Below are 24188 nucleotides of genomic sequence, written 5' to 3'. Positions count from 1 at the left end.
GTGGTCCTTCTGCCACAGCAGATCCCAGAAACATGGGGATCTGGGGGAATAATGGGGAGACAGTTGCTGCTTTGAACCCAGAACATGCACTGGTGTTAATGAAGATGCATAGGACCTCAGAGACTTTGATACCTATACCTTTTTAACGAAACAGGAAGATATTTTTAGCTGAGCCATGTTGATGGGCTCCTGTAGGCAGAGCTTTACCACATCTTCTTGTCTGAGACCAGGGCAATTTGACTTAGCCCTCAAAGAGACAACCACCTCATTGGGGCTGGGCTGATGCAGAGGCAGATTTTCCATGTTGACAGTCACAGGAATGGACTCACTGTACCAATCTGTCTGTCTCACAGACTTCTAATGCAGTTTCCTATAGAAGGTACAGGCATCTCTCAGTAAAGCAGAGTAGTAAATGTACAGGAAGGGTGTGGGTTCAGGGGACCCTCACTTCCATTGGGGACCAGAGTAAAGTAGGATAGGCTTTCCCCCACAGGGCTGTTGTCCCTTCTGTGGCTAGATCTGCTTCAGTGGAAAGGTGTGGAAGAAGAGACAACTGGTCCAAGAAATCTATACATAATAGATGCATAGCTGCTACCCAGACAAAGAAAGGGATAAGAGGAGTGCCATTTCATTAGCGATGATGTAGACGAACTTCCTTACCACCAATCCTGCAGTGCTCAGCAGGCCCTGGGGATCCCGAGTTGCTCTTTTGTGTTTCTCTGCTGGATGCCTTCCCCGTGGGATGGAGCTGGTGGCAGCTGCGGCATCATTCACTCCTGTTGGGCTCTTCTCTAGATGCTTCATGCAGCTCCAGGGGAAAAGAAAGACAAGAAATTGTAAAAACCTCCTGAACATCCTTTAAATGCTGCTGTCTGTGACAGAATACATGTGGGGGTGTCTTCCTTTCCCTACTGTGGAATGAAGAAATATGTTTTGAATTTGTTCATTCTTTTGTAGTAACCACAGCAAAGATAAAGAAAACATATTCAAGTTGATTTTTCTTGGGTAGCCAACATTTTAAAAAGTTCTCTGCAATCTTTTGCCTCAAGTGGAGGAATCTGGGGTTATCAAGCAAGTAAATGAAGCAAACCCCCTACATTCAGATCCTTAAACTACTTCCTGTCAAAATGCTTTGATTTTCTTTGCTTTGTTTACTTTTTAATTTGTTACTGAAATAAAAATTTAAAACCTCCCTAAATATTCACCTTAATAGCCAAATTTTACAGAAAATTATTTGGATTCAACTGTATTGACTAGCTCTTTTCACAGCCATGGGGCCCTTTCTGACTGATGCTCTGCCTTAGTGCTACAGCACAGGGGGTGAGTGCTGTCAGAGGGCTTGCAAATGTAACATTTGGGAAGACATGGGCTTTTATGTTTGCTTGTTTGTTTTTAAAGACAGAATTTAAGGGGCTTTGAGGCCCTGAAGTGGCCCCTTCGCTCCTGATTAAGCAATAGCTGTTCATGGAGACGGTTTTTCCCTACCTTGATTTATTTGCTAGCCTTTTTTCTGGTAAAATGCAGCTTTGTCCCTCGCTGGCAGAAGCAGCTCTTCATTCAGTGTTGCCTTGCCCCTTCCCCATCTCTGCTTGCTTTGTGATTTTGGGACCCCAACCTTTCTGGACGGGGAAGCAGCTGCAGCGGGCATGCAATAAGCAGGGAGCTGCTCCACCCAGTGGGTGCAAGCAGCAGGCACCACGCAGGCTTCCTTAGCAGAAAAGCATACAAAACCCCAAATAGGGAAGGAGTTTGAGTGAAGGATGCGTACCCCCTTCCCTCAGCAGGGAGATGGCATCCCATCACATCCCATCTTCCAGCTGCTCCAACTCTAAGCAGCGTGATGCAGTTGGGAAATCAGCTATGAACCCACAGAGGAGCTGTACCCAGTATAATTTGTTACTTGTAATGCTGAAGCTGGGTGCTTGTTTGTTGCCTCAGGCCTGTCTACAAAGGCTGGCCAGTTGCGTGGACTCTGCCCTGGCCAGCCGAGGAAAGCTGGGGACACCGGTGGGTCAAGAGCCCCAGTCGGCCGGTCCGGCTGGGAGGACATGGGACACAATGCCCTGGCAAGGGAACGATGGAGCCGCCACAGCCGAGGGCAGGCAGGGCTCATTACACCAAAAGTAGCACAGTGCAAACATATTTGTGCTAGTCTGACCTCACAAAACCTGGCTGCAAATAAAAGCAGTCCCTACTTTTAGTAGTCCAGTGTATCAAAGCTTGTGTGTTGAACATGCATCCCCACAAAACATAACCACAATATACTAGTAGATGGGGGCCAGGAAAAACCTCTTCTGCCCATGCCCTGGCCCTTCCTTCTTATGCACTTAGCACCGGGCACAGTCAGGCAGGTTTTTGTATCAGTCAATACAAGTGGCTCTTTGGACGGATGATGCAAAGCCTGGGCAGAAGCGCTCCTGCTCTGCTGACTCACCTGGGCAGGCAGTCCAGGTCAGCCTCATTAATGTCAGCTCTGAAATATTAACAGCCAACTCCCTTTGAGGGAGAAGGATAATAACCCAAAGGAGGGAGAAGGCCAGAGGCTATCCAGTTTAGAGAAATACTTTAAAGTTGAAACTAAGTACAGCACTATTTTGGAAGGAGGTAAGCTGGGACAATAAACCACTGAACACTAGAGGCTACTGAAAAATAATTGTAGAGCTGGATTTCTGCCTATCCCTTTCTGCAAAGGGATAAACCTAAGGGAAATTAAAAAACTGTGTTGTGACACAAGCAGCCCTGGATGGGGAGAGAAGACTTCTGTGCTCCTTACATAAACTGGCCAGTTAAGACTTGACCCTCAGATGTGCTTTGCAGGAGACTAGAATGACTCCAAGCCACCCTGTGCCAAAACAGCTCCTAGTTCATGATCTAATCCTCTTATTTTTAGGCAAGAGTCTGCAACATTGTTTCCTGCGATAGACCAGAGTGCTGTTACTATTATTATCTGATAACTTTGTACTGCAACCTGTGAGAGCATCAGGAAAGTTCATGTGAACTGTGCAAGGTGCCACACAGATTTATAATTGATTGTGCCCCCCTGAATTATCTCCAGTGCCTTCCCGCAGGCAGGCAGAACAAACGCTTGCAGCAGGTGATTCAGGTCAGTGAGTAACAAAGCATGTCAGGCACTATTGTCTGCTGACCAGAAATTGAGATCAGAACTCTTTGATGCCTTCCTCCCTCAGGTTTGGGTGCATGGAGGGCCTGGCAACATCAGGCAACTTCTGTGCTCCCACTCATCACTCCGGTCACCTCTTCCATCTCCCCCAGGCTGCTGGGAACACACTGAACAGACCACTGCAGTGGCCTGGGGGAGCACTGGAGCCTGGGATCACCCAGGGTCAGGCTTCTCACCTCTGAGGGAAGGGAGGTAAGAAGTCAGGGGAAGCCATCCAGAGTGTGCCTTCACTACAGCATTTAAAACAAGCTTTTAAGCAGGAGCAGCCTCTCTCCCTGTCTCCTCTCCACATTCACATCAGGTTTTAACAATGCTTCCAACCTGGGCTAGCTGGCCTGGTGTGGACCGCACACTCAAGATAACTGCTGGTTTTGCATAATTAATAATCTACTCACCTTGGCAAAGTGGCTGCAAGCAAAACACATTTGTTTCAGACCTCCAGTGTTAGGTTTTATGAAACTGCTCCACAGCTACTGCCCAGACGAACAAAATAGTTGTAGGAAGGTGTAAAGCTTCCCAGTTGCAATTACACACACATTTGTTCTCTGCTCCATAATACCGTGCAGCGCTGGCTGCACACTGACTGCGAAGTACTTGTGGGACTGAAGAGCCTTTTTAACCTGGCTTCTAACGCCGAGAGCAACGTGGGGCAGAGGAATGTCATCTGTCAGTAGTGGCCAAAGAGGGCATTTTGATCTGAAGGATGAGCCCAGGAGGAAAACAAGATGATGTGTGTCAAGCTGTGCCCCTGAGCGTCAGTGTGATCTCTGGACCAGCCTTGCTGACTGCATCACTTTTGGCCTCCTGACAGGCCCTTTGGTTCCTCATGGTGCAGCTGACAGTCTCTCTGAGAAGAGCAGCTAGAGAACCTGAAATAACTTGCATTGGCTGAGCAGAGAGAAATACCTCAGTGTTTAATTACCCTGCATCCTCCTTGCTGGGCTGCAGCATTTGCAAACATTACGTAGGATAAGCAACAACCTCATGTCATCACGGCAGTGATGATGGTGCAAAGTGCTGCAGCTGCCAGGAGGACAGGCAGGACTCTATGTGAGTTGCTACCGTTAAGTTATTATACTGCCTCTTTCCCACCACAGCATTAGCATCACTTTGGGGAATTGCATTTGCTCACTAGGAATTGAGTGCAAGAATTAGATTCTCAAAACATGTCTTACAAGCAGAAAGATAACAAGGATGAAAGACGCAAGTTCATCAGAGGGAGGCACTAGCTTGGCAGGCTACATGTTGGCATTCACTTACCTTTATTTTGACGGTAGGAGTGGAGTCAGTTTTTGGTGGTACCTCCAGCTTTGCTGATCCGCATTTCCTTTTAGCAGAAGTGAGACAGGTGCAGGACAAGGATGAGCTCCCAGCAGCAGGTAAATGCAGTTTTGTCTCTGATTCTTGCTGCTTGTTGCTGGGAAAACTAGAGTGTAGTACATACAACTCCATTACCAAATCCTGCGTCTTGGCTTTACTCTGCTTGCCCTGGGGAAATCGTTGAGATAGACCGCTCTTCAGCCAAATCTGTAAGGACAAATTTTTCACCACTCATCAGACTGCTTGCTCTTTTTCAGCTTGCTCAACAGAATACAGCTGAGTGCCTCAGCTCTGAACCTGCTCTAGGAAAAGGGCAGAAAGAATTTGATAGTGATGGCAATGGAGACGCACAGGAGGAAGAAAGGGCTGGCCTTCAGGACTTTGTTGGGGCACAGGCCTACAGGGGATACAGTTCCTCCTGTTGCCCTTTCTGCTTAATTCATGTGCTCGGTGTGGCTGCAAATTTGTGGTCCCAGGCAGCAGTAGCAGCCCCACACTGCACCCAGCTGCTCCTTGGTTCCAGTAAGCTGCCAGCTGCCCCTAGGAAAGAACCTCCTACATGTGGCAAAAGCACTCTTTTATACACCCTATGAGCAAAGCAACTTTCCAACTGTTCATACATGGACAATACATTCCAGCATTGTTTTCATGCTTACACAACTTCACTGGAGCATCAAAAAATAGTCAGCAGTTTTCTTTTAACTGAGGAACACTTGCAGCAGCAATTTTACAGATGATGCTTATAGGTTAAATTGACCCCCCACCACCACCTTACGCCCAGCTGAACAACTGAAAACTTCATCCCAAGAGACACTAAGGCACAGCTGCATCTGCTGCTGCTTTAGGATTAGCAACCACATGCATTAGCCCACAACAGTGGATGTAAAAAGCAGGAACCGCACATTTTTTATCACTTGACAGCTGATTCCACCTGCTGAGAAGAAGCTCCGCTGTCTACAGCCTTGATTCAGCACAGCAGGGGGAAAATGGCCTATGACAACTCCACTACACATCTAAAATGCTTTACAACCGTAAGAAGGTAGGAGGAGAAACAGAGATTGAGCAGAGCTACGACTTATAAAAAGTTAAAGGAGCAGACTTGAGAGTGGGTTTTGCAAGAAAACCAGGATGTGCAATTCTTTTCATCTCCAGCCTGTATCTGTGGAAGATGTGAAGCAGGAGGAGAATAGGGAAATCATGCAATAAAAGCATTACATGCTTTCTTTCACCAGGAAACTTCTATCAGACTACCAGCATGCTTTCTTCTTTATCATGACAACTATGTAGTATTAATAGCATTTACTAGCTGAGAAACACAGCTGCAAAACCAAAGATAAATCAGCCCTAATTTCTTAAAGAAACAAATTGCAACTTTTATGCTTGAAATAACATGTGGACACATAGATCAAAAACTAGGATTGTAAACAACAGGACCTTTTTCCCAGAAGACAGCATTCAGGCTTGCAAAGCAGAAGAGTTTATTACAATAACCTGGGCTTCAACGCAGCCCCCCAGTGTATGGCTGTCCCGTCTCTTTCCATGAGGCTAACAGTAATAGTGTTCTTATGCAATGTTTTTCATCAGCAGCAAGCACTGCTCCTATATAAGTTTTTTTTATAAGCAAATTTCAAAACACTTCACAAGGGAAACGGAGCTCCTGTGCCCGTTCTCCTCACTGGGAACCTGAGACAGACACATGAAATGACTTGCACAAGCTTATTCCCCCCCAAATGACCACACTGCTGGGAAAAAAGGACAAACCTCTGGAACAACTGCCTGTCCTTGTACCCAAGGGGCCAAGCTTTCCACCCAGCTGTGACGGAAGAGGGCTGCGTCTGTTCTTCACCCAGGGACCGAGGGGAGAAAGCACCCAGCGAAGCCAGCCAGAGGGAGCGGGGCTGTGTGTTAGGAGAAGGCGGCGACAGGAGATGAAGGGCCGCTGAGAGAGACGCCCTGGCTCTGGAGAGCTGCTCTGCCCCGGCTCTCCTGTCAGCACCTCGCCCCCCCCCCCCCGGCTCTGCCTGACCTGCAGCGGGAAGAGCAGCCGGGGTCGGGGCGAGCTGGGCTCCCAGCGCTGACCTGCAGGCCTGAGGGGCGGCGGGCTTGTCGTCAGTCAGTCGGTCGGTCGGTCAGTCAGTCAGGCCGGCGCTGGGGCCCGGCCGCTGCCGGCTGGGGGCGCCCTCCGGCGGGCAGCGCGCGCGGCTGCCGTTGGCGGCAGCACCAGGAGAGGGAGCCCCGGCCCTTCCCGCCCGCCCGCCGCTCGCCCCCGCCGGTCTCCTCTTCGCCGGCCTCAGGGCTCGCAGCTTTCCCAACGGCAGGAAATCGAGCTGGGTCAGACCCCACCGCTGGAAAGCGGGGACGAGGCGGCCGCTTGCCCGGGTGTACTCCGTGACGAGCGCTCAAGCCTGTGGGCTGAGGGAAGAAAACCTTGCCTGAGAAGAGAGGGTGCGCAGGGCCGACCTGTGGCGGGGGGGTGGCGGTGATCGGTCGCCCCTGGTGCGGCTCAGCTCCCCGCACCGCCCGGCTGCCTAACCCGGGGTCTCACGGCTTTATTCTCGCTGGGCCAAGGCACTCTGCAGGGAATACAGCCCACCCTGCAGGTAAAGGGTCTCTCAGACCAAGTCCTACAGGCCTGTTGTCGGGGACCAAGCTGACCACAACAGAGTTAATATCACCCCCAGAACCGTACTCGGTGTAGGAGGCCCCCCCCCCCGGCCCCCTTTTCTTTCATTTTACTTCGTGGGAGAGGAAAAAAATCCTCTACGTGGCTTATCCGGGCATTTCTCCTCCTCCTCGCCGCCAGGCCTCTCCACGCTGCTCACTTGAGGCACTCTCCGACCCACAATGAGAGGAGAGGAGCCCCTCTGCCTGCCACCAAAGGGTTGTCAGATGCAGGGAGGAAAGGACTGCTCACCTGATCCAGCGGGAGTCTGCTGCCCAGTAAAGCATTGCCTGTCTCTCACAGGTAAGTTTACACATGGATGCAGACCCAGACTTTCGATTACCTGTGACAGGTAAGAGGAGAGAGTGCTTTGCAAGGCCAGCTAGAAAAGCCTTTGGAGGTGTCTGAAACCTTAGGGAGGCTGAATCAGCAGCAACTGAAAGTAACCTATTTTAGAGCATCAGTCCCACTTAAAAACAACATGTGAGATATGGTAGACATGTTCTGGTCAAACTATGGGAAGTGCACTTACAGAGAAGACCCATAGACAGACCTGGACTGATTTCTAGTGGTCAAGGTCAAAGATCCTGCACTCAGTGGACCAGTGGACTTTGGCTAGAAGAGGCCCTATCGAAGCTGCCGCAGGAACAGAGAGCACGTGACACCCTGTGTGTTGGTCCAGAGTGCCTGTTGTCACTTCTCCAACTCAGCACAAGCACTTACAGAAAAGCTAGCATTTCTAACAAAGTTTCTACCTCCTCCTAAACCCTAGATAGGCAAAAATTGCTGGGCAAAGGTCAGGCATTTCTCAGGTGTTACATTCTTTATCTTCCCAATAGATTTCTTTTCAGGCCATGGTCAGAAAAAGGTGCTAAAGACAAGGCTAGTATTTCACAGCTCCTACCCACCTCCCCCTTCATCATTACAAAGGTTGGTGTTCTTAATCATATCTGATCCCTTCCTACTGTATCAGACTACCTCCCAGCTGCCTGGCAGGCCACAATCTGCTCTTCTTCTCCTAGTTCCTGTCTGCCACTGAAGGCACATAACATCGCAATCTGACAGCCATGCAAGTGGCCAAAATCCTACCCAATGTGAGCCAGTACAGATCTTCCTATTAGCATCAGCTGGCATGGATCAGAAACCCTCTGCGCTGCTGAAAGTCCTTTCCAACTCAAGAGGCTTTTGCGCCCATCTGAGATGCTCCCAGCCTTCACAAGTCTGTTCCCAGAATGAGCTGCTTGGTAACGACAGTGATCAGAGACTTAAACAGAAGCAGCCTTGTGGCACTCAGAAAGCCTCTTGGACCAGGCAATTTCCAAGAGCATTGAGTACATCTGTAGAACTCATAGCATTGACAGGAGAAGTGGTTAGGTCCAAATTATTATCTGAGGCCAAAGGGTTTAGTAAAAGAGTCCTGAAGCCATTCCTGGTTCTGTCTTGGCAATAGCTTACCGCTTTCTTCTGCCTTCTTAAAAACACGGAGGAAAGCTGCCACGCACAAACATTTTTGTCATTGTCTCTCAATACCCAAAGTACATGAAATAGCAAGAAGAAACCCGTCCAAGGGGACTATGCAGTCCTGAAGCACATTTTGGAAACAGCTGTCAGACCTCATGAATAAAAACCAAATTACAAAGTGCATTAGAGTATCCCTGTGTCAGCTAATACCCTACTAAGGGTTTCTGGCTTTCTCACAGACATCAGATACAGAAAAGATCTTATTAGGCCTAGCTCATCCTTGGGGGGAACACAGCAGGATTAGTCTCTGTAGGGTAAGTGCAAGTGCTTTGTTTTACCTAGGCAAGAGAGACTTGTGATTGATTTCCCATCTGCAAGGTCCTAAGGACAGGAGTGCTGAAGAGCCAAGCTGGGCAAATGCTCCTCTGCTCCTGTCCAGAGCTTTACACCATTACTGCAAGCCCAAAGGGAAAACAGTTTCTTGCTGATCAACTGTCATTTGACTTAATTATAATCCTCTTACACCTACCTGGTTTCAGTCACATCCTTTTTTCCCCATCAGCTGGTGATGCTCATCTCTGCTTTCCGTATCTCTGCCAGAGAAGCTGTCCGTAACACGTGCTGGGATGTGGCTAGCTCAAGGGGTTGTGAATATCCACAAATGCTTGCTCAGAGCAGTGACATCCACAAGAAAGGGAAATGTTCTGAAGACCTAACCCAGGCACTGACCTCTCCTTCCAGCCAAAAGTGGGGCTGAAAACTGGCTTGCAGCTTGTCAGAGCACTGAGAGGCCTCAAACATGGTGAGGTGTTAACAGGGGGCTCCCAGGACATCACACCAGCTGGGGACTCTTTGTGTCCCTCAACACACCCCCTTACCTATTTTTCTGCCTGCTGTCCTGTCCTTCATTCCAGGGATTACTCGTCCTTCCTCCACAACAGCTGCATGCCCGAAATCTGCCTTTTCCCCATCCTGTTTCCTTTTATTGGGTTTTCCAACTTCTCCTCCAAGTGCAGTGCAGGATTTGGTAATCCTCCCTGTTTCTGGGGTCTCTCCTTCCAATTTGCCTGCGAGATGTTAGGGCCCCCATTCCTTTCCCCATCGTAGGAGCTCTGGGTACACACATCCCTGCATTGCTCCCACTTCCAGTGGTTCTGTCCCCAGCCTCTTCCCCATATGCATCATCCCTCAAAGTGTCTGAAGACAAAGCAAGACTGTTCGACAAATTAAGGTGTTCTCTGGGAAAAAGAGGAGCAGGTGGATGATGGAGGCTGGACTTCACTGTGAAGAAGGTGGTTGAGGTCTTTGTTTAGCAGTGCTGCAAAAGCCAGCACAAACCTTTTCAGATCTACATCTGTCACTCTCTCTTATTCAAGCATCCTCGTGTGTGGGCTTTAAGTAATTCTGCTGTCAGTCTCTTTCATTGCCATTGGTTACACTTTCAACTGGAGGAACCAAATATTCACTGAAACAGCAATGGATAAAAAGGAACCTGAATGACAGTCACCAGCCTAGAAATTCCCATCCTTGAGTCAATGCATATTTTAAGCCAAATGAAAGAGATCTAACAAGAAAAGCTAGGAGAAAATACAAGTTAAGCTAATAGTCTGGTAGTTAGGATGCTTCCCTGGGAGATGCAATATCAAATCCCCTTAGAGAAAGGAGGCAATGAAGCGGAGTCCTTCAGCATCCTGGACAAACTCTATACCCACTGGGCTGTTTGGCAGAAGAGAGGTTATACCAGCACTTCCACCCTCTCTCTCCCTTTCCACCTCCCACGTTGTCTTCTTGCTGGAAATTCTATTAGAAGTCTTTGAAGCAGCCATCCAGTATGTGGACAAGAAAGACTCAGTGCATACAAGCGCCTGATTATCCTACTTGAAGGGCCTTGAATCAAGCTTATTCCCCAAAGGTTCTCTAGGAATATAAATGCTCATGGGGTAAAGAGTGGATGAATGATTAAAGGAGGGGAAATAAAAGGTGGAAATAAGCAGCAGCCTTTCACAATGGAGGAAGTTTCCCAGGGCAGTATCAGAGGGACGAGTGTTGAAGGCTACAATGTTCGGTGGACTCGGTAAATTATCTGGAAAATGAGTGGGTAATAAATGTGACAAACCTCCTGGTGGCATGAGGATATGCTGAGTAACAACAGAAGGGTTATCTGTGAAGAGCTGCAAAACAACCATATGCTATCAAGTGATAAAGTGAGAAAACAGCAGAAAAACTGAAACCTAGAAATTCAAAATAATGGACGTGGGAAAAGCAGTGCTGACCTCATTACATTGAGCTGATTCTGAGAAATAACGTCAACATAGTTTATGTTCAGTAGCAGTTAGAAAATGAAGTGTTAGGAATACTTCGGGAAGGGGTAGAGAACAGAATGGAGAACATCAGGATAACATGGCAGTGCATCTGCATCCCAAAGGCTGCATGCACTTCTGGTCCTGTCATCTGCAAAACAACTTAGCAGAATGTGAAGGGCTCAGAGAAGAGCAGCAGGAAAGATTTGAAAGTGCTTCCATACAAAAAGTAAGACTAAGATTGGAAAAGAGACAACTGAAGGACGATACGATAAAGGTATTTTAAATCAGAAGTGGTTTGGGGACAATAAATAGGGAGTGATCATTTGCTGTGAACTAGTGGGTGGAAACTCAGAATAAGCTAACAGGTTTAGCTGAAGAGCCTCTGTGGGACAGATCCAGGAAGCTTACATGGGTTCTGAAAGACTTAAACCAAAAGTTCATGGAAGAAAATCCACTGAGGGCTTTTGCATACAATCGTGACCCCTCTGGTTAAGACGTCCCTAAACAAAATTGCTGTAGGTATAATCTAGAGGAATAACCTTGTCCATCTGCCCTGTTTCTGCATCTGTAGCTAGACGCCCAGTGCCGAACACTGAGCCAGGCTGGCTTCCATCTCATCCAATACTACCAACTAACTCGCTGAGCTTGTATGCGCCCCAGATGGGGAATACTGCTTCAGATCAAGTAGAATACTTGCCTTCTGTCAAATGAAAAAAAAAAAAAAATTTACTGGTATTTATTCATGTCGGGAGGAAGATAACTAAAACATATTGCAGTTTAGTAAGGACTAATTTATTAACATATCTGGTCTCAAAAATTAAACCAGCTCACAGCATAGACACGGTAGCAGAAGAAACTTTCAGCTGCCATCAGCGAGGCATTAAATATATAGATGGCTACAGACAGGTCAAAAGCATAACATCCTATGACTCTACATTTTGATTTCTTTCTTTTTTTAAAAATTCAGAATCAGCCTGGTTCTGTCTGTGATGCTACATCCCTCCCTGAAAATGTGAAAACAAATGGATTTGGCATAAATACATTTTTCCATGGCAGGCAAATGCAAACATGCTATTATGATTTAAGATACCTCTGCAAGGCTGGCTGATAAGTACCATTACAAACACTGAATAGTTTGATTATCAAATCCTTGTATGAACAAATAATTAATGGATTACTGTACATCCCACAATTTGCCTGTCAGGTAGCTCCTGGTATGTGTTATCAGACCAAGACTGCAGAGAACTTGGAGGAAACTGGATGGCCCCAAGACGAAGATGTCCTCAAAGGTTGCTACTAATTTTGAGTGTCTTAATTTGTAAATTCATTGTATGAAATGATTTTTGGTCATGCCTTACATACAAGACCTTGTGAGTACACAGTAGCAGGTAAGTGATGAGTGCTGGTGCCCCAAAGATCAGGCGTGCAGAACTATTTAATACCTTTGCGATGCCCCCTCCAGTCTCACGTCAGAACATGGCAGATCTGGGAAGGGAGTCTTTCAAACCTGGCTCTCCAGGCCCTCCTTCTGGCAGTGCTCACGTGTGTAAATTCAGCTTCCTGATCCTATGATTTTAAAATAATGCCAGCATAGACTAGTACATATGAAATATGCTACAGTCTGCTAATAGTATTGAAATTATATGAATATAATTCCAACAGGATGTTTTTTACTGACACTTGAAAAAACAGGTAACCCATTGAATTGATGGAAACCACTGACTAAGAACCTGGAATCAATGTTTGCTGAAGCTCTGCACCTGTCTCTCACCAACGGGCACCCCTTGTGCGGGTGCAGATAATGTATTCTGCATTTCAGTTTTCCAATTAGTGTAATGCAGCAATCAGCTCATTTAAAGCTGAGAAACCAATGGGAAAATGAAGAAGGAAGGCTTCCCCCTGGTTTTTCTAATCTAGGTTAAAAAATATTTAGCAATTCCAAAAGTTATGGGACAGGGGAACCTGGGTCAATCATTTCAATTAACTAACCAAACATAATGCCTTTTCATTTCAAACATAAAGTAAGGTCTAATAAACTTACTTGTTTTTCTATTTTATCTTACTTAATGTTATTCTTTTTAACTGATAAAATTTCCTGTTTTGTTGTACTAAGTTTCAGTTTCTACCCTAATGGACATAAGTCAGGCATGTAAATTAATCAAATTTAAAAAAGGAATGCATCATCCATCATTTTCTGACATAAGAATGTGAACATCAGAAATATGACTTGTTAAAATACATATAGCAATCCGCATTTCAGTAATTAATGTATCCCCAGATTAAGAAAATAGACTGTAACTACAATAAAAAGGGTCACACATTTGGTTGCAAACCAGCACGTTTCAGTGCTGAGACACACTGAGATCAATACATATTTCTTCAGCAAAATGTCTAGAAAGTATAAACACGGGACAGAACAAAAAACCCCTTCTAGAACAGACTTGTGCGCATCCAACAACAATTATATTCAACTGTTTAAATAAGCTTCATTTAAAACACCCTCCTGGTTTATTTCTTACTGCAGCATAACCAGCCCAGAAACGTTCATCCAAATCTTTCAGCACAGGGTGCAGCTAAAATACGAGCCAGAGCCAAACCGCAGCTGCTGGGGGATTTGCAGGGAACAAGTTCTCCATCAGTGGGAGTTTGCTCAGTGAGCATGAGGCCTCCCCAGCTCGTCGCTGCTTACAAAGGAGAGCAGGATCCATCACGCTGGCTCAGCCTGGGGCACGGGGACCAGTATCCTGTATTTAGTAAAGTCTGCAAAAGCTCTCACCAGATCCAGCACGGTGTACGCAGGGGAAGCTTGTTAGCGGCTACAGAGGGGATCGACTTACTCCCCCAAGCCTAAAGATCAATTATGCCTGGCTTAACAACCACAAATCCAAATGCAATAGTCTAAAAAGCAGGTCAGCCAGCCTTTTCCAAGCTCAGGCTAGAGCCTCGGTCCAGGGACCTGGTGGCAGGCTGAGGACTGCCAGAGCATGGAGCTGCCCCATGCACCTGACAGGCGTAGCTGGGCTTGCTGCCGGATGGGCACCTCACCTGCTCAGGCCCTTTGGGAGATCCCGCTCCAACTCCATCAGATCTCTTGTAGCTTTTAGAAATCTGGCCCCGGTTTCTTGCTTTCCAACCTTTTTTCAGGTCTCTCTGTAGTTTCCCCAAAGGACTCAGTTTCCCTTCAAGGCTCCTGTTTTGAGCTGATGGTGGCTACAAAGCCCACAAGTACAAAGCTATGTAAGGGGAAACCTTGTTGTTTTTCCATGTCACATGGGGACAGAGGTGAAATTCACAAGCCAACAGAAATTCAGCATTTCACCCGCTTCGGTGCTTTGTGAAACCAATACAGCCTTTATCTGTGTATTTGGACACCGCCAATTGATCTTTTCAAGCCCGCCCTGTATAAAACCACTAAAATATAGTCAATTTTAAGACAGAGTGGATGGCAAGTGGACAGTATGCCTTAAAAAACCCACCACCCCCCTCCAAAAAAACCCACCCCCAAACAACAAACCCCACTTCATGAAGCTGAAGCAAAATTCTCTCTGTGTTCCCAAAGGCACACTCCAAGACTACTTTGTCGCTGCTCACTTGGGAAACTTCAGTAATAGAGAGACTGGTGTGTGCCTACATGCAGAGTTTCACTCTGCCTCTCCCTTTTCTCTTGCGGTGTGATGGTCGGTGTCTCACAGACAGCTGCCCTGGTTTTTCCTGTTCTGCTGGCCACTAAGTTGCTGGGAAAACACCTCAAGGGCTCTCGTCCAGGTCGGCTGTGGCTCGTCTATTGAGTGTTGCATGAAGAATTTGTCTGACTTTTCTTGACCTCAGACAGGGATGTTTTTGCCTGCCAGCACCTCTCTCTGAGGCACTTCCCATCATTTCTGCCGTTTCCAGCCACAAAGATGACATGACACAGGTAGCATGCCCGAGAACCCGCAGGAGTGGCAGGACTTGGGGAGGACATCTTACAGCAGACCAGAGACCCACACTACATGCTCTGATTCCGATAAGTCTCCTCTACATAGGCTGAGATGTGACCCATATTTTGACTGTCTAATAAAGATGGCTCAGTTGAAAAACAAATCTGGCTAAAACCGACAGGTTTTTAGTGGACAACGTCAGCCAAGATCTAACTGGGAAGTCAGGGCAAACAAATCAGAGCTGTGGAACTAATGCTGGTTTCAGGGTTGCTTTTAGGCCGTGGAAGCCTTAAAAGAGAAAACACAGGCAAGAGGGAGACTCATGTTTTCCATGCTATAGGTGTAACCTCATCAAGCTTCTCATCAAGAAGAGGAGACAATTTCTTGCTTGGTGCTTGAACAGTTAGCAGAATGCAGCGCAGCTCTCAGATGTTTGCCCTCCATGAGGGACTTCCAGGTCATCTTGAAAACCTCCCGCATGCAAAATTCTCCAGTTTCAATAGTTCAACAAGTATAGCAAAACAAAGGCAAGCATCAACATTAAGAGGCAAATACTCAGTAGGCAAGAAGCTGGTTCTATGTTCTCCGCTCTGCCCCTTCTTTTTTCACCAGGCTGCATATTGAGCATGAGCTGAGGAAGAATATAAAGCAAGGAAGGTCACAAAACAATCTGCCAGTCAATAATACTATTAGGACTTGCAGGTTGTGGTGACTGACCAATCTACCAATATGAAGAAGTCACAAGGAAGAATGGCATTTGTCAAATGCTTGTGCACAGCATGAAAAAACCTAACCTCTTAAGAAAAAAAAGGCACTGAAAAGATTGTTAAAAGCAAATAGATGGTATTTATATTATGCCACTCTTAGGATTAAATGTGATGGGTCAGGGAGGAAACAAGAGACTGAAATCTCCCCAAACTGCCATCCATGCTACGCCTGCAGCAGAAGCTGGCACAGCAGAGCTCTGGGCTGTTCCTCTGTGCAGAGCTGGACTGAGCTGAAACCCCCGAGTGATGAAGTGCCAGGCAAGCACATACTGGTGTGTGGGTAGACACATCCCAGGTGTTATCTCTGGTACATAGCTCTTTGGGCATGACATAGCTTGTTCCTTCCGTACAGCTAAGTTATCACTGAGCCTCCCAGCTCCAGCTAAGCAAACTCCATTTTGGGTGTGAGATGCAAAGAAGATGCAAATGCGCCTCAACCCCTTTCACAAAATCAAGTGAGCAGTCAAGCTCTTTTGTTCAGCCAAGTGCTTCAATTGCTCGCCTCAGTCTCCCCTTTCAGCTCAGCCACAGGCAGTCAGCTTCGCTGCCAGGTTTGGCGCAGCAGTCACTCTCGCTGCACCAGATCCCGGGCGGCAGAACAGCAGTCACCAGCCACCAGACAAAACGAACAAACTGCTGGAAGAAAAGTGCAGGAGCAGGTGGGAGGAAGCAAGAGGAAAGAACAGGAATGAAGTTTAAAACCGTACCAGGCCAAGTCCCTATTTTTTTGCCCCTGTAGCGTGAAAACTCTTTTTAGTTACTAGTTGGTGACATCTGGCACTGTCACAACATGAGGTTAGGAAACCACTTTCAGTTATAGTCCTTGAACGCATCCTAGTTTCAGTCTCTGACTCTGTGTGCCAAAAGCTGACGGGCCTCCTTCAGCTGCCGAGACCATCGTCCGCCCCACAGCTGTGCCTCCCCACCTCGCAGCATGTGCGTCCTTCTCACAGGCAGTGCAGAGGGAAGCAGAACCAGGGGGCTCAATCCAGGCCTTAAAGCATGAGTAAGTGGTACTGAGTACAGAAATGAGAAATCTCTAGGAAAAAATCAGAACTGTACCGTAGGGAGTGGATTAGTGGAGCAAAGCTCAGCACGCACCAAGCCGCAGGGCCTCCTTCCTGCCAGGCTCAACAGAGGGAAAGCAAATGTGGGTGCTCTGCTGCCTGCTCCAGGCAGGGGATGGCTCGCAGGCTTTCAAGGAGGGTAGAGACTCCTGTGTCATGAGCTCTTGGAGGAATGTAGGCAAAACATAGCCTGCAACTGCTGCTGAGGCTACACATTTCTAAAATTAACCCTGATGATAACTTTTTCATGATGAGGACAGTCATGCATTGCCCAGAGAGACTGTACAGTCTCCATCCTTGGAGGTTTCTTTTCCAAGACTCAACTCCGTAACGTCCTGAGCAACCTGGTCTGACCCCAGAGCTGACCCTGCTTTGGTTGGAGGTTGTACAAGACGCTTCCTGAGGATCCTTCCAACTGGACTTACCTTGTGATAAACCACAAATTCTGCATCCCCAGCCCTGCTGTTTGGGAAGGCCACGCAGCTTACTGCAGCAACCCATACAAGTTCCCACTTGAGCTGACCACACTCTGCTGTGCCGTGAGCAGCCCAGCCCACTTAAAATCATTCAGACATCAAACATCTGGGAAAAAAACAAGCTGGTTCTGACACACTGAAATCACCTTCTGCGGGGAGAGGGGTCCACACAAGAGCAGAAGCCGGACAGAGGGACTTGCCTGCTGTGACCCTGCATACCAAGTGGGGCAAAACCCAGCCAGGCCCCCCAGCAGCCAGCTGTGTCTCCCCAAACCTGAGCGCAACTCCCCCAGGCTGTTGCAGTGGAAAGCAAGAGAAGACCTGCCTTTCCCAGCCAGCGGCTGCAGCCAGTCTTCATTGCAGAAAGAGGTTGTAGGTAGCTGCTGTCAGCCACTGCCTGCCTCAGAGAAATGGGGCTCCAAATCCAGACCTTGGCCTCTGACAAGTCCAACTCATGCAAACTGCTCAGCCTCGCTCCCCTCACGCCCAGCCAAAGCTGAAACCTCCGCTAGGGGAAGGGGCTCTTACTGCAGAGCTCTCAAGTAATTTCTATGAGCTTTTTTCACCGCCAGCATTGCCTCAAACAGCACAGCAAGGATTTCCTCACCACAGCTAATACCAGGAAGAGGTGAAGGCACCTGTACAAGCCTCATCATCTCATCACTCAGGTCCTGTCCATTAAGAACAGCTTCAGCAAAGCCCGTCTCTGCTCCAGCTGCAGCAGTGGAGGAGGGACAGTGTCATCTCTCCTCCAGGGAATCCAATTTTGGATGCCATACCAGCTGGTAAACAGCAACCCCCTCTGTTCCCTGCTGTCTTGCAGCGAAGCAAGTTGCTCACATACAGGACTAACACCATGCTGAAGTGTCTGCTAGGAGACAGCCTACTGCTTTAAAAGAGGATTTGTTAACTGTCTACCCAAAAGAAGGCAGTAGGAGAAGAGAGAAGAATTACGTAAAGGTCTTAAAAACAGACAAGACAACCCTCCCAAATTGTGCCTGGTTCACAGGGACCTTTCCCACAAAAGGAAAAACTGGGGAAAAGGCTTCCTCACAATACGCCTTCATCGGGTCTGGAACACAGCTTCCTACAGAAACAACAGCCTATCACACAGCAACCACACTTTTAGAGGAGCAAAACCTGGATGTGTTGCATTTCATCCCCACATCTCTCCCCTAACCCCATAACTGGCTCCCCAGTCCCCTTCCCACCACCCTCTGCCCCTCACAATCCCACCTCCTGCGTGCCTTACAGCTCACCTCTTACCACAGCCTGATACCCTCTGACCTGTTACCTACACCCTGCTTTACTTTTGATAAGAGTATTATCGATCATGCAAGCTTCAGTCCCCCTGTGGGCCCCCCCCCCCCCCGATTTGGGCATTTTGAGAGAAGGCAGCCTTCTGCTGCTCTACCAGCCGCATCTGGCTATCCAAAACACTGTCACAGGGAGACCAGTACGTTCGCACCAGAACGTAGACAAGGAATACAAACCATTTCCAGGAATATAAAACATCACTTTCTTGGGAGAAAAGGGTGAAACAGGAAGGCAGCCCCTGTTACCCACGCTCCTCCCACAGCCACCCACCTTCTGCTTAGGCCAGTAACTACTCAGGCTGTGAGGAGATGGCTGCAAGTTAGATCTTGCCCTGGTTTAGGCTGACCTCGCAGTGCGCACGGTGGAGCGTGGGAACCTCTGGCGCAAATTCATTATGAACATGGGCAGGGCAACTCCTTGACCCGCAGGAAACTTTCTGCTTCAACTCAATTGCCAGTATCCAATTACAAATGGTAAAACAGCATCTAGTTTTCTTTCCAAGATTCAACCCCTGTTTTTCAATCAGATGCTTCTATTTGTTCTTGCTGCTTCAGAGCTCTCTTGGTCAGATACTTCACTGCCAGAAAGAGATGGATTTTCTTTCTCCACGTGCCTTTTAAGGATCCATTCAGGAGCCTGGAAGACACTTTTCCTGCAGACTGACCTAGTTCCACATTTTTGAGCCATGCAGAATGGTGATCCACCAGGCCAAGAAAAGGTGTATTCAAAACATGTCCAATCCAAGGTTATCTCCCAAGTCAAAGGAAGGGATCTGGAAAACAAAACAAACTTAACACCTGATGTTGCATGCTCACAGGTTTGGCTCTGGGATGCTGAAAGCTGTGCGTGCCCTTGGGCAGATGGGCCAGGCAAATTTAGTTTTGACCTAAATTGGCTTCAATTTTTCAAGTAAGTTCTAAAATCCTGATAAATGATTAAAAAAAAAAAAAAAAAATCACTGTTCCTCCTTTACCATATCAACCTGGTGAAGCTCAGAATCACTGTTACAGGTAGCAAACCTTGTAAATGGTGGAAGAAAAAACATTTGTGCAGTAATACAAATAAAAAGTCAAGGGATGAAGTGTGTGTATACATACCAAGTAATGGCCTTCAAAGGGATAAAAAGTAGAAATCTGATAGAGAATTAAACTCTTCAATCGCTAAGCACCGAGAAAAGTGGTAGAAGAAGAAACCAGGAAAAAATGGACACTCTGGAAAGTCTTAAACAACAAACCCAACAAAATCAGAAGAAAATGGTTTAGAAGAGCCTTTAAAATGAGTTTTATTGTCAGAATTTTACAAGTAGCCTTCAGTGGCATCATACAAGAAGAACTCTGTTGCAAAACTCTAATAAATAGTCTGCCCCAAGTCCCAAAATATTTTTTGAAATAAAATAAAAACCAAACTTAAAAGAGAATAAAAGCAAGACTTCAGGATGCTCAGAGATGTTAGCAATATTTCCCATTTACAAATAATATCAGGCATTATATAAATCTCCTTCATACAAGTCATTAAAAAACCCAAGACATTCTAAACCTTTACAAAAGCACTCCAGAAATAGTTCCAAAGAGATCCATTTCCATGACAAAACATTAGAGAAGAACTCCATGGGGATTAGCATCACAAATGAAGTTTGAGGTTGAAGTGTAGTGTGTACTTGTGTGGAGCAAGATTAAAGAGCATGAAAAAAGGATTTGAAAAGAGCGTGGAAGTTTCTGTGACAAGACTATGCCCAATGATTTTAATCTGTCTATTTGAGAATGTGGTAAAGGGGAGGGAGTGGATGCTCTTGAAATTAACCTCCAAATATACTGCACTTTATGCAAGGCAATATTTTTTAAGGTAGTGACTGTATACTCAGAAGGGAGTAGAAAAGGTTTCTCAGCATGCTGCACAGTTCAATGCCTGTGCAAACTGCAGCGCTTAAAAGTCGTTTTCTGACACCTAAAAGGTATTTTCTAGAGAGGTAACACGTTGTGGCAAGTTAGCTGTTCCTTCAAAGAACAAGAAATTAACTTTCTTGGCATGAGGCAGTTTGGGAAATCTCATGCTACACAGTTTCACTGGGGATTGGGGATTTCAGAGCTCCAATCCTATCCCAGTAGTTTGAAAAATACACTTCTCTAATTTACCTTTACATCTGTCTACCATAGTAAAAGATTTATAAGACCTCTCATGTAATAAAACACAAGTTGAATAAACATTTCTCAAATCTGTTGTGATTTGAGAAGTCCGGAGAAATGGAATGGGAAGGCAGGTGCACGGAGAGGGTTTATGTGGATTTTTATGGAAACACTTCAGGGGAAAGAAATCTTAATCTCTTTACAACTTCAGCCTAAGTCTTCTGCACATATGCAAGTAACAGATTCCCCTGGAAGGGAAGGGGACTATACTTAAGCAGTACAGCAACACTACTCAGTATCTCTCAGCCTGCCTGATACAGCATGAACTGCAGCATGCCTAGTTTTGCTGTTCGTAGTTACTTGCAGCCATTGTTTCCACGGGAAACAAAGGCTACCAGAAATGCTAATGCAATAGATGTGTGATAATATGCCTCACCCATGGCCCACGTCTCTAGTCTCTCTCCAAATATTATGATGCTGGTTGTACTGTACCATACACTATGGACACGCGTTCTCTGTAATGTATGGGAAGGTAGCACTAGCAATCAAGCGCAAATTGCTAAGGAGACACCTAAAACATTGCATTACATCCCCTTGTCTGTGGCATACTTCAGAAAACAATGTAAGAAGAGCAGTAAAATAAACATTTCTTTCTAATTTTCTAGATGTCATAATATTTGCCAAAGCTGCAAGGAAAAGCAGATTACCTGAAACAGAGAGAAAGGAGTTAATGGAAACAGAGGCAGATGGAACAGCAAGCCTGATCCTGCCTCCAAATCATTTTGTACATAACAGATAAAGAGACAATGTGCAAAAAATAGACATTCACATTTTAGCAGTTAAACTTTTATTTTACCTTTTTAAAATTATTTACTTTGTTTTTCTACAAAAGGCAGACATTGATTGTTGATCTGCAATTGTTCTGAGTGCGCGCAGAGATGCAAAAAAGGGTTATTGGAGGATGAAGGGCAGGGAAGTGCTCTGACTATACTTTCACATGTCATGATTAAGGTGGCATTAAAGCTTAAGTCCCAGTAATAATATTCATAACAGATAGTTTCCTTCCCCGTACACTGTTCTCAGTTCATATCAATTGTGTTGAAAACCCATTCGGTGAATTTCTTCAGTTTCTCAGTTGCATTCTGGGATTCCTCCTGTAACCTCAAGTTGTCTTCCCGCAAATGTTGCACCTCAGCCTGAAGGCTGGCCTTGTCCTCTTTTTCCTTAGGCATGAAGAAAAAAATACAGATCTTAGTGGAAATTTTAGGTCATGCTTCCTAACTATATAGAGAGACAAGAATCTCTTAAGAGAGCATAAGTTTCTTTTTTTTATAAGGACTTTATGTGCAGTAACACATGGTTTTATATCTAAGGGACATTTGTGACATTTCATTCCTCACTTTTTGCTTGAATGAGTAGGATTTCTCTATATTAAATTCTAATACAGAAGATAGTTCCCCAAGTGATGAAATAAAATTGGGCATGCCCTGTATGTACAACACATATATACAACTGCAGATGGTTAACTAAATAAGGGATAGGAAATATTCCTGCAAATACTTCCCCAGCTAAGAGACTTTTTGTCTGATCACAGCAGATCCTTCTTGGACCAAGCAGGCAGTAACACAATACAGTAAGTTTCCACAGTAGAAATTATATGTTTAGGTAATACTCTCACTTTTCAACATCAGCAGCATATATTTACATGGACTAACTTAAAGCCTTTCGCAGTGTCACCTGAATTCAGACTGGAGGTACTCTGAATCACCCTCCTAATTTAAGTGGAGGAACCAGATGCCTACAAATTTAGACACTCCACCTTAGCTTTGCATAATTAGAAGTATGGCCTGCGAAAAGTAGCAAAGAAATGTCTTTCTCATACAAGGATGAGGCTGTCACAGGCATGGTAAAGCAGGATTACATAGTTATTAGCATCACCTACCAGCACTAAATATATGTCTTAGAGATTTTCTGTAGATGAAATGTTTACCTTCCTTAAATCCTCTTGCAACATCTTCAGCAAACCTTCCAGCTGGTCCACTTTAGAGGCGAGAGTTGGAGGAGATTCTTTACTGTTGAAAGCAGGAAACAAGAATAGGTACTGATATGACTTACAGTCTTCACATAGGGTAGCTAACAGCCTTGTCTATACCAAGTGGCTTTATGTAGGTATGCACTCAGGTACACTAAGAATTCACAAAACGAACAAAAAGAACCTAACAAAGAGCACATGGAACACATGCAGCACATTAATCCACAGAACAAATTTAACTCGTTATTAATTGGGGCCATCCTATCACTTAACTTCTCTCTACTTCTGCTCATTATATGTGCCTTGAATTACCACTGCTTTGGACACATTCATGAATGTCTCAGACAACCTGCAAAAAGGTTCAACTGTACTTAAGATTCTTCTGGTTTCACTTCCCACCACCATCTTCATGAGAACTTGCGAAGGGTTCTGTGAAGCCCGGAGATGGCTTCCAAATAAAGGTGTTGCTACTCTTTTCCTTGGTTTGTAGCTGAGGAAGCCTGCCTATCTGGTGTATTTACTTACCCTGTATAAGGCTTTATCTGTGCAGTAAGCTGGTCCTCAGCCTGATCACCACTGGAGGCAGCGCTCACAGGTCTGTGATTTTCATCAGCAGCAGCAAAGAATGAAGCTCGCTGAACTGAGAAGGCAAACATACAGAGAAAAACAAAGGCAGCAGTAATGATTATCTGTTTATGCATGCTACAGTGCAACAGCTACACCGCAGGATCTCAAAGCAATCTAAGTCTGTTTCAAGCAAGGTAAAGTGATGATACGACATACCAATATCCACTTGACAGAAGCAAACAGGCATTGCAAGTGTTTGCACCAGGTTCTCCACTGTATTGGATTCAACAAGCAAGCACTGCATGCTCACACAGATCATGCATCACCCTCAGGCTAAGAATCTCTCCAGGAGGGAGATGCTAAAGAGGGCAAAGCAGAGATACTCTGGCGGTGCTCACAGAGTCCACCCAAGGCCAGTTCCAAGAGAGGCAAGAAGCCAAGCTGGAACAACAAGAGCTGTGCCGAACTTCCTGGGTACAACTGCATGACACTACCCAATAGCTCAGTGACTACATTTAGCTTCCTTCACTCCATAAAGGATCGCTTTGTCTTGAGGAAAGAAAAGCTCGCTATGCACAACTTACATGTGGAAAGTAAAATGACCAATGTAATTTTTTAGAACTTGAAATTTTTTCCTTATGCCTTAGAAAACATTTTCAGATTGAAACGTGAAACCTCTTTCCTGCCTTACGTCTACACTTTTTTGTCCTGTAACTGCTCAGATGTTTTAACACATCTCTAAATCACTGTCACATGATGTGACTGTGAACTCCCAACTGGGCCTACCTCTGGAGTTTCCTAGCACAAACAGTAACATAAACACTTTTTAGTTTAATAAATTAACATCTCTCTCCCTCAGCAGCTGCTGGTCTCTCACTGGAAATAGAACAGTATCATCCTTTTCTGCTGGGCAAATTTTTATTCTATGCTTTCAACAAGGCTAAAATTAATGTGCCTTGGTGTTTGATGGTATTTTTCCTGCTCCCCTCTTT

General features: G+C 45.9%; 1 protein-coding gene across 14 annotated transcripts in view; it reads right to left on the bottom strand.

Annotated features, from left to right (window-relative positions):
* Positions 1-19731: 19731 nt before the first annotated feature.
* The window catches only part of SIPA1L1 (signal induced proliferation associated 1 like 1), a 233218-nt gene continuing 228761 nt past the window's right edge, over positions 19732-24188 (bottom strand). For all 14 annotated transcript variants that reach the window (XM_069784270.1, XM_069784276.1, XM_069784272.1 and 11 more), the window contains 3 exons: positions 23155-23269; positions 22588-22669; positions 19732-21820 (listed from right to left, as the gene is read on the bottom strand). In XM_069784270.1, coding sequence (XP_069640371.1) covers positions 21677-21820; positions 22588-22669; positions 23155-23269 — 341 coding nt within the window. In that variant the 3' untranslated portion in view covers positions 19732-21676. The remainder of the gene's footprint in view (positions 21821-22587; positions 22670-23154; positions 23270-24188) is intronic.

This window comes from Haliaeetus albicilla, chromosome 5 (genome assembly GCF_947461875.1).
Source record: "Haliaeetus albicilla chromosome 5, bHalAlb1.1, whole genome shotgun sequence".
NCBI lineage: Eukaryota > Metazoa > Chordata > Aves > Accipitriformes > Accipitridae > Haliaeetus > Haliaeetus albicilla.
This window is presented reverse-complemented; position numbering and strand designations above follow the sequence as displayed.